Raw genomic sequence first — 10,634 nt, 5'->3', positions numbered from 1 at the left:
GGTGTTTCAAAGCTTCGATTTCAGAAATTGCACTTTTTGATTTGTTAGTTGTTTGGATTGGGTGTTGTCCCAATTGATTGAAATCATTAAGAGGAGTTGAAAACTTAAATTTGAATTGATTTGGAGTAGATTTAAGCTAGATTTGAGTTAAAATTCAGAAAATCCCAATAAAGAAGAACATGTGAAGTTCAATTGATAGGATTCATCTGTATAATAATGTATAAAATTGTATAAATAATATATAATAGTGTATAAACAACTCTCATACACAATAATACATTATTCACATGTATTTGGTAAATTTCTCACATATTCTTCTTCTTCTATACGTATATATATATATATATATATATATATATATATATATATATATATAGGTATGACGAACATTTTTATAGTACTTATACATCTTTATACACTTTTATATAACTATATACATAATGTACCTCTTTGTATAAAAGTATATAATGTCGTATAAAAATGTATAAGCATCTCTAACGAACTTCTTATACGATTTCACTTGTAATTCTTGTTCAAAACTAGTCCAAAACTCCATCAAATGACTTCAAACTTTGTATACAACCTACTTAGACTATTTCTAATAAGTTCAAATAATACCCACTCCAAATTTCTCACAAAATTATATTTAAAATTTAACTAGATTAGCATTGAAGAAGAAGAGATTTTAGGTTTCTCGCATCTATTTTTGCATTTTTGTAAATGGAATAGGTATATATAAACTTGAGGAAGGAGAATGGAAACTCAAGGATCTTTCACGCCGGAAGATCTGGATAATCAAAAAAAAGAAAGAAAAATTCGGATATGAGTTTATTGATATTTGGCTACACATTTGCAAACTTGTAACTGAGTTAAAATACTGCAAGGTCACCTTATGGAGTGATCTATTGTGTAATTCTTCCATTTTTATGTCCAATATAATAGGATTATAAATAGGGAAATTTTCGTTCCTATACCATATATGAAACTATATTACCAAATATGTTAATAGTTTGCATATTACCCTTCATGCTAATAGTATTTCTACAAAATATAGACAATGCATTAAATAAGGAATCATTGTACCTGCATGATTCCTTATTTAGGCGCGCTAAAATTGGGAAATTAAATATTCTTCAATATCTTCCACAACGCAGATCACACACATTCCATCATTATCGTCGGCTTCACTTTGATCTTCCACAACGCATATCAAGATTTTCCATACTCTATTTTTGCGATACACTCTGTTTTCAGAATTCTCTCTACATCTCTCTCTATCTTTCAATCCCAAATTTCAGTAATACAAAGCAAAGGAAAAGAGAGGAGCAATTCCACCATTGATAGCCATTAAAAAGCTTGAAAGCTTTGAATTCAAATTTGGGTTTTCAAAAATCATTATTTGTTTGGATTGTGTATTGTTGAAAATAATTAGGAATATGGTTTGGAGTTTATATCTCAATTTTGAGGGGTTTTGGTGAAGATTAGACTTGGTTTTGACTGAATTTCAGATTGAAACTCGAAGAAGAAGAAGAAGAAGAAGAAGAAGACATGACATACATTATATTGTAGAAATTGTAGATAAATTGTAGCAAAATTGTAGACTGTTATTTATTTATTTTTCTTTTATTCATTTACCTATTGTATAAAAGTTGAACAATATTGTATAAACATTGTATATAAGTGGATGATTTAGTACTGTTTTGGACAAAAATATGTATCAAATATGTGAAACATACATTTCAGGGGAAGCATGTCGAGTCCAAATATGTACCCAGTTTGTAGATATTTTGTAGATAAATTGTAGATTATTTGTATTCTGATTGTAGATGCTTTATTTTCTGTTTTCACAAATAAAAAACGACTAAAACTTCTACAAATCTTCTGAAAAAACGCAATTATGTCAAAAATTCCAATTATGCTACAATTGAATGGGAATTGGGATATTAAATTCAATGTACCCAGTTTGTAGATAAATTGTAGATTATTTGTATTCTAATTATAGATGCTTTGTTTTCTGTTTTCACAAATCAAAAACGACTAAAACTTCTACAAATCTTCTGCAAAAAATGCAATTATGTCGAAAATTTGAATTATGCTACAATTGAATGAGAATTGAGATATTAAAATTCAATGTACCCAGTTTGTAGATATTTTGTCGATAAATTGTAGATTATTTGTTTTCTGATTGTAGATGCTTTATTTTCTGTTTTCACAAAATTAAAAATGACTAAAACTTCTATAAATCTTCTACAAAAAAAGCAATTATGTCAAAAATTCCAATTATGCTACAATTCTGTGATTCTCTTATATGCTCTTGTTACTCCTTACAAAACTGCGATGCTAAATATGAAATCCAAAAAAACATGATGAAGGGATAGATCTTCCTAAGAAATTTTGTAGATAATTTGTAGAAACATTGAAATTCTGTATTTTCATATTAATTTTTCAAATGATATGTAGTTTTGTTGTAGATTAAATGTAGAAAACAAGCCATTGTGAGTCTTATTTGACTCATTCCTCACATTCAACCTATTCTACAAATTCACGCCTCTTTAAATACAATACAACCATACTTTCTTGAATTTAAAGGTATAGCAATATATATATATATATAACTTAAAAAACATCTTCTCCTCTGCACAAGTTAGCTCCAAAACAGACGAAGTGGAATAACAAGCTCCCATCAAAACTTTTAACACAAAAACACAAAGCTCAAAAATAAATAAACAATAGTTTACAATTTTTCTACAATTTCTGCAATATAATGTATGTCATGTCTTCTTCTTCTTCTTCTTCTTCTTCTTCTTCTTCTTCTTCTTCTTCTTCTTCTTCTTCTTCTTCTTCTTCTTCTTCTTCTTCTTCTTCTTCGAGTTTCAATCTGAAATTTAGCCAAAACCAAGTCTAATCTTCACCAAAACCCCTCAAAATTGAGATATTAACTCCAAACCATATTCCCAATTATTTACAACAACACCCAATCCAAACAAATAATGATTTTTGAAAACCCCAATTAGAATTCAAAGCTTCAAAGCTTTTTAATGGTTGTCAATGATAGAATTGCTGCTCTCTTTTCCTTTCCTCTTATATTACTGAAATTTGGGATTGCGAGATAGAGAGAGACGTAGAGAGAATTCTCAATTCTTTGCAACAACATCCAATCCAAACAAACAATGTCTTTTGAAAACCCAATTTCGAATTCAAAGCCCTGTCTATGGAAGAAATAATGAGATTTTGATACATAAACCGTGGGTGTGGGAGGGAAACGTGCGTGAAGGTGTGAGAATTGGAGAGAGAAACGTGGGGGAGGGGGTGGTATTAGAAGGAATATACGGTACCATTAAATTAGGAGTGTAATTAATACCCTTAAAAACCACTAATGGTATATAATTGGTAATTAGGTATACTAAATGTAATTATATCAAACTTTAAACATTGAAAGTAATATAGTTTCCTATATGACATAAGAATGTAAAAATTCCTTATAAATAAGGAGAAAGGACCAAAAATGCCCCGCAAATTATATCGACAACCATTTAAAGTTGTTCACACTTTTCATACTCTATGTTAAGTTTATTCTATTTGAACACTCTAACTATATCTCGCCATATAAGCACAATTTGATGATGTGGTATGATGTGTGTATTACACTATATTTCAGAGCATGAGTGATTGAATTTTTTTAATTTTTTCTTTCTTTCACACACCATCGTCCAGGTCCGCCATCTTCTTCTCTCTCCCTCCACCAATCCACCACCATCCACAACTCTCCGCACAATCGCCGGCGATGTAAGCACTCTCCCTCTATCTCTGTCTCTATGTGTGTTTTCCCTTTGCTTTCTCCTCCTCACTCTCACTGCTATCTTCTATAGGAATTTGATTGCGACTTAGCTGTGAAAGAAATCGATTCAGCAATTTTCAGCAGACCATTCTCTTCCACTTTTGCTTTTTCGTCTTCTCATTCAAATCCCCAAATTAAGGAAACCATTAAATACCTTATTTTGGCTTCTACTTCTAAACAATCTAAACTTATAAATTTATCCAAAATTTCACCAAACAGAAAAAAAATAAAGTTGAATCCTTAAAATCCCAAACATTTATTCTTCTTCGTTTATTTGGTCTTTTCTCAAATCAAATTCTCTCTTCTCCAATTAGCCCACTAGAATTTTTTTAAAAATATTTATTAAAAAGCTTGAAAACATTCTTTGACAATATCAGGGCACGATGCTTCAGAAACATCAAAGAAAGAAAGAATCGGAGTCGATGGTGCCATTGATATTTACTTTGGGGGTGGAGATTAGGAGGAAGAAGAATGGTGGCACGGGTTGGGGTCGTGGGTAAGAAGACAAGGGATGGGGTGGGGTTTTTGTTTTTCTTTTAAAAAAATCAAAAGTTTTTTTTAGAAAAAAATAGCTTAAATTAAATCCACATGTCCTCGTCTTATTCGTCGCTCTGTCATGTGAATTGCACGCTTCTTGTATATTTGGCTGCCTTTAAATTTTTATGTCTCAATGACATATTTGAGATATGATTGGAGTGTTCACTCGAATAGACTTAAAGATAAAATATCTAAGGGAAAATTTTTTAAAGGGTTGTCGATGTATTTTGCCAAAATGCCCCTTAAGGTATGGAAAATAGAGCAACTGTACCGTTATTTTGAATGTGGTCTCAAATATACCCTTCTCGTTAGTGGATTAGTTTAGATATGTCCCTTAACAATGGCCTATGACAAATAGAATAAATTTGCCCTGGATTTGAACTTGCCCCTAAATATACCCTTATCACGAGTGAACTAGATTATATTTGCCCCTCAAAATTAATTGAATTCATTTTTTTATCAATCCTTTTATTTTGAGGTTAAAAATTTGCCTTCTATTTCTCAAAGAGCAACTAATAAGTCTTCTCACTTTTAGTTTATGTGTTGGTAAAGATCAATACTCTTATGTCTATACAATTACAATTATATGCATAAAATTAGTTCATAAAAATTACATTAATAACTTATAAATTTTATTCTCTCTGGCGTGACATCAATTATAATTCCTTCAGCAAGATCAAAACTTATTGTTAAGCGTACATAATAACTCCCTGCAATTTCTTCATTTGCTTTCGGTTATTTTTTATTGATGTAAACTTTCGATTTGTATTTATGTTCTTGCTGATTATTTATTTTCCCTAAAAAATAATTTGTTGGCTCGAATTAGTGTTATATTTAATAGTTGTTAAATTTCAGGAGTGAATTTTTTTAATAGGAAAAAGACATGAATATGATGAGTAATTAGATGGTATCGGCTCTTTTAACCATTTGGGTATGTGTAGTTTTTATGGTTAAATTTTTTTCAAGAAATTTTGGAGTTAAAATTATTGTCTTACATGGTGACACTACATCTTAATAGTAAAATATATTTTAAATGGGTAAAAATAAGAAGTTGGATACCGTTAGTTTAGAGGGGCAAATATGAGCTAGTCCATTCATAATATGAGCATATTTGGGACCAAATTCAACGGATGAAGATTTTATTCTATTTTTCATAGTTGAAGGGTAAATTTAAATAATCCATTAGTGATAAGGGTATGTTCGAGGCCAAATTCAAAATAAGAGCAATTTTACTCTATTTCCCATAGCCGAGGAGCATTATTTGCCCTTTTCCGTATAAATAATATAAAAAGATAGATAACATGTAAATATATGGCGTGTAAAAGATTTCTACACTATCAAGAATAACAATTATAGGGTAATATTTGGGCACTGCGTCTTGAATGATGGAGTTCAAATATGCAGGCTAGATGGAAATGAGAAAATTAAATGAACATTAGAAGATTGGATTTAATTTTTCGATGTAAACTTAGTTTTGATCCCTTGTTTGACAAAAAGTGTTTGATTCTCCATTATTCAATCAAAAGAATTACAGTTTTGGGATGTTAAAAGGCAGAAAGGCCTAAATGGCACCTCCCACTTTGTCACGCCGGTCCTTAAACTTAACAATTTGGCAATTGAATATTTATACTCCAACAAAACGTGTATAATAAACGCTTATGACACGAGGCCGCCAGTACTTGTAATACAATCTCCTATACGTAGGACGCCACATCAAGAAAATTAAACCACGTAGGCTCCAAGTCATTTATTATGGCCACATAGGAAAATAAAACGGGAAATAATTATTATCCCCCCAAACCCAAATTTTTCCCTCATTTTACACTTACCCGCTTAGTTAGGGCTTAGAAAGTATGAACCACTTCTGTCTCTCCTCTAGAAAGTATGAACCATCTCTCCTCTCTTCTCCGTCATCGTTGCCGGGATTTTTATGTCCAAAGCCCACTTAAATCCTGTCTGTTTCTGCTTTTGTCATAAACAAGGGTTGGTTTTTTTTTTTTTTTTTGAAAATGGAGGAAAATCAATGGCGGAACAGAGATTAAAAATGGAGGAAAATAAATGGCGGAACAGAAATTGAAAATGGAGGAAAATCAATGGCGGAACAAGGGCTGTTGGTTTTCACCTCCGAATTTCAAAATTTAACGGAAAAGAGCTTGTAGGTTTGCACTTAAGAAAATAACCTTCCAATTGAGGCTCAGATCTATAATATTGAAGATGAGGCAAGAGATTGGAGACATCGCCATGGCTGCAAACACCGGTTGCAAGTCGTCACCGTCCGGGTTGCCCTGCCAAGTTACTGCTCCGATTGTTCCCTTGCCCTAATCAATTTGATTAGAGACAAAAGAAAAAATTATCATCACAGCCTCAAATTTTTGCTACAATTATTATTCATTCTTATTTGAATGATTTTTTCTTCTTATTTTAATTATTTCTGGTTCAAAATGTTCATATTCACGCTCATTATCCGCGTGAATTACATTCACTTTGTCCAGCTCAACTATTATTTTGCCATATGTGCTTGGTCAATGATCAGAGGGGTTTAAATAATAGGCTTTGATCAAGTTAAAGTTAAAGTGTGTGGATGAAAGCAAGTGAAGTAAGACGACCGGCATGACAAAATGGGACAAGTATAGGTGTCATTTAGGTCATTCTGGCATATTAAAAATCTAATCTTAAGAGTTTTTCCAAACAGAGTAGATCCCTAGGGTCAAATTTGCGCTTTATACTATTCATTGTTTTTTGCCCTTCATGCTATTCGGAATTGAGTAATTTTGTTCTTCGTTAAACTTTTGGGCTCCATTATGAGAAAGTCCCCTTTTTGCCCTTTAACTCCCGGAGGAGCTCCAACCAAGGAAAATTAATTTGGATACATGGAGTTCATTCATTTCACGCCAGACCTCCCTTAATGACAAAGGCAAATACAACAACAACGACAACATACTCAATAAAATCTCACTAGTAGGGTTTGGGGAGAGTAGAGTGTACACAGACCTAAACCCTACTCCGAAAAGGGCAGAAAAAATGACAAAGGCAAATACGAGATGATAATATGCTATATAACAACATGAATGAACCAAATGTTTAACGGATGAAAAAATTGAGCAATTTCAAATAGCACATGGATTTTTTCCCGACCAACCTCAAGGTATGTACACTAGATCTTCAGAGATAGCAATAATAAATTCAAGAATGATTTCACAGGAAAACAATGGGAGGTAGGAATTGAGCTTGAACATGCTTAATCTAGTTATTATCAAAAGAAAATGCAAGGAGAAAGATGAAACCAAAAGCAAGAGCCGTGAAATCACTAACTGGATATACATTTTACTAAGAACCTCAGCTAAAAAGACAGGCTCTAGTGTTGCAGGTTTCAGTTGCATTTCAGAAATCTCTCAAAAAGCTGCACTAGAATATAATCTTATATATAGGAAGCAGCAAGCTTGGCGCTTTCAGAAAAATCATCTCAACTCGCCTTCAACTCAAAAAATTCTAATCAAAGATCTTCACTAGTATCTCATACCACAGGAGGAGAGCAGTTTGGACTTTCAGAAAAACCATGCCGGATAGAGAAAAATTTGTGTTTGATATCAGACAAGAAGAAACCAAGCAACCACTGTCATGAGAAATACAAACAGTTGAATTTTCAGAGAAGAGCAAGGCAGTAAGTAATGAATGCACTTTGAAACACTAAAAATTAGCTCACATTGTAAACAATTGACAACATCAGTACTATATTATACTTATCCAACGAACATAAACAGAGAAGATTATGAACAAATTGAATCGATTAAACAAAATTGCATCGCCAGAGCATCTGCTTTTTTAAACACCAATTTTGTTGTCAGAGGAAATTCGATGATTTCATCGAATTCCCAAATTCAGGTTGTGTTCTATACTCTAGACTAGCTAGTTGATCTATCACAAAGTTACCATCTTTTGACGAAAAAACACACTTCCATCTGTAGAAATCATTCTTGAATCTTGATATACAAATCTGAATCCTGACTAGTCTTCAAAGAACAAAATGATGAATCTTTACCTTTTTAATCTACTGATCATCAGGCACTTTGTATAAATCAGCTGTAATTTCTGTCAACCACAACCCTGGAAATAACGTCTGCAAAATATATAAACCAAACATCAATTTCACATTACGCTGTATATTAAAAAGATCATCAACAAAAACAGCACGAACAAAACAACTATGCCTCAATCCTAACTAGTTGGTGATCGGCCGTATAAATCTCTATATTCATTAAGCTCAATTTGGAGCCGTTTAGTTAGAGACTATCATAAGTAAAAGAGAAAATTTAACTTACGTCCAAATTCTTTTGAACAAATTTAGCTCGTTTCTTGGGTCTACGAGGGGGTCTATGTCCCACCATATCCATGAAATCTTCCTCAATCTCCTTTCGCGAAAGGGGAACCGAGAACTTCACCCTCTCTCTCTTCTCGCCGCTGGTAGAAGCTCCGGCCGCCGCTCCACCTGCAAAACCACTTCGAAGTATCGGAGATTTGTTCTCCGTCCTTAACGGAGACGAAGCATTAGTTCTGTTAACCTCAATCTTCAACCCTCCTTTCGATCCACCAGCACCGGCGACGGCGCCGGCTATGAGTCCGTTAGGCTCCTTGGAAGCCGCTCGGCGAGTCCTTAAGTTCCACGGCCTGGATAAGTCGACGACATCAGCTGCACCCGCCGTCAGAGTTTTTGCCAGCGCCGGCGACACTTCCTTCTCCGGTTGCTCATCCAAACCTTCTTTGAAAATCGCGTCTTTCATCTTATCAGCTTCTGTTTGAAGATCAAACATCAGCTTCTCTCTCATAGCTCCGATTCCCTCTCCACTATCGCCGGCATTTACCGACCTGAATTTCCGAGTGAACCGATCATTTAACCGGTGCCGTTCCACCGCCTCCGGTTCCCTCCGCCGTCCGATCGATTCTTTCTCATATGACCTGCGATGAACGGTAGAGATTTCTCCGTCGGAATCTACCTTAGCGCACCTCAAGAACTTCTGGTTCCCCCACTTAAGCCCACATGGTAAGGTGAAATTGTGTAAAGGCTTTGATCTTTCTGGTCCCATCGCCATTAATAGTCTCAAGACAATTCAAATAGCTACGACTCAAAGCTCCGTTCTTTAACCTTTCTTTCACTAATTTGCTCAATTGATTAACAACAATTTAATAACATCAGAGAGGGAGAGAGAAAATGGGTTTCATATTCTGGTAATATTTTTCAAGCTTTGCCCTTTATTCTTTTGGTTTGTGTATTGTGTTTAGATGAGTTTACGTGAAATCGCCGGGAACGTAAAGTTTATATAGGCAGTCAGAGGAGGAGAGAGAGAAGGCGATTTTAACGTTGGGGTTCTGAAAATCGTAGGTGCTAAAGTGCGCGGTGGAGTGACGTCTTCTATTTTTATTTCCAGGGTTTTCCAATATACGACGTCGTCCAAAGTATTTAGCATTTTTCGTTATTATTATTTCGTTCGTTTCAGTTTATAAAATGAAAAATTATTTTTAGCGCTTGTGGTCATAAACATATTACTCTCTCCGTTTGAACCTATTTCCTTTTTAATCCATGCCAAAAAGAATGACGTATTTCTCTATTTGGAAACAATTTACCTTTATGCAATGATTTATAGCCACACAAAATATATGTGCTTCATTTTACAAGTTCAAAAGTTTTCTCTCTTTTCTTAAACTCCGTGCCTAGTCAAATGGGTTCACATCAATTGAAACGGAGGGAGTATAATATTTATATAGTTATAAAATTTTAAACTTTGTAACTTTATATATATCATAATATTAATATGACTATAAAAGTTTCTCAAATAAAATAAAAAATATAAATTATTTACTTTCAAATTTAGAAAGTATTGTTCTTTTTCCAACAGAAAAGGAAAAAAATTTCACTTAAATTAAAATAGAGGAAATAAATTTTTATTTTTATTTTTTGACAACCTATTAGGCTACAGACGCCTCAGCAGCTCACCTTGGAGAATTTCACTTTCATATTTGTAACAGCGTTAAATTGAAACAGTCAACTGGACGATATGAAAGAGGATAAACTTTTTTATATTTTGAGTTTAATTTTTTAAAACTATTTAATAAATTAAATTTCTTAAAAAATAAGGACACTTATTTATATACGTTAAGCGTCTATAGGAGATGATATATACTAATGTACCACTATAATCGATCAAATCACATGATATAAAATTTTATGATTATTGAATATAGATTGAAAGATACATAAGAAGGC

At 33.2% G+C, this 10,634-nt stretch overlaps 1 protein-coding gene across 3 annotated transcripts; it reads right to left on the bottom strand.

Moving 5' to 3' along the window:
* Positions 1-6,491: 6,491 nt before the first annotated feature.
* LOC104231037 (uncharacterized) lies at positions 6,492-9,754 on the bottom strand. 3 transcript variants are annotated; one of them, XM_070171575.1, is made up of 3 exons: positions 8,695-9,754; positions 8,415-8,492; positions 6,492-6,693 (listed from the first exon to the last, which is right to left on the bottom strand). In XM_070171575.1, exons 1-2 carry the CDS (start codon positions 9,460-9,462, stop codon positions 8,424-8,426), a joined length of 837 nt encoding a protein of 278 aa, XP_070027676.1. In that variant the 5' UTR covers positions 9,463-9,754; the 3' UTR covers positions 6,492-6,693; positions 8,415-8,423. The 3 variants fall into 3 exon arrangements, with proteins under 3 accessions (XP_070027676.1, XP_009782263.1, XP_009782262.1); XM_009783961.2 differs by lacking the exon at positions 6,492-6,693 and adding an exon at positions 7,537-7,988 and having other exon boundaries at positions 8,695-9,571; XM_009783960.2 differs by lacking the exon at positions 6,492-6,693 and having other exon boundaries at positions 8,143-8,492; positions 8,695-9,654.
* Positions 9,755-10,634: the final 880 nt, after the last annotated feature.

This window comes from Nicotiana sylvestris, chromosome 4 (genome assembly GCF_000393655.2).
Source record: "Nicotiana sylvestris chromosome 4, ASM39365v2, whole genome shotgun sequence".
Classification (NCBI taxonomy): domain Eukaryota; kingdom Viridiplantae; phylum Streptophyta; class Magnoliopsida; order Solanales; family Solanaceae; genus Nicotiana; species Nicotiana sylvestris.
Note: the sequence above shows the minus strand (reverse complement) of the source record. Positions and strands in the feature narration are given on the sequence as shown.

Bases quoted from the DNA above. Each gene is read 5' to 3' on its own strand.
- LOC104231037 (XM_070171575.1), bottom strand. From the start codon at position 9,462: ATGGCGATGGGACCAGAAAGATCAAAGCCTTTACACAATTTCACCTTA. The intron at 8,493-8,694 runs GTAAGTTAAATT...TATATTTTGCAG, and splicing joins TTGTTCAAAAGAATTTGGAC to ACGTTATTTCCAGGGTTGTG.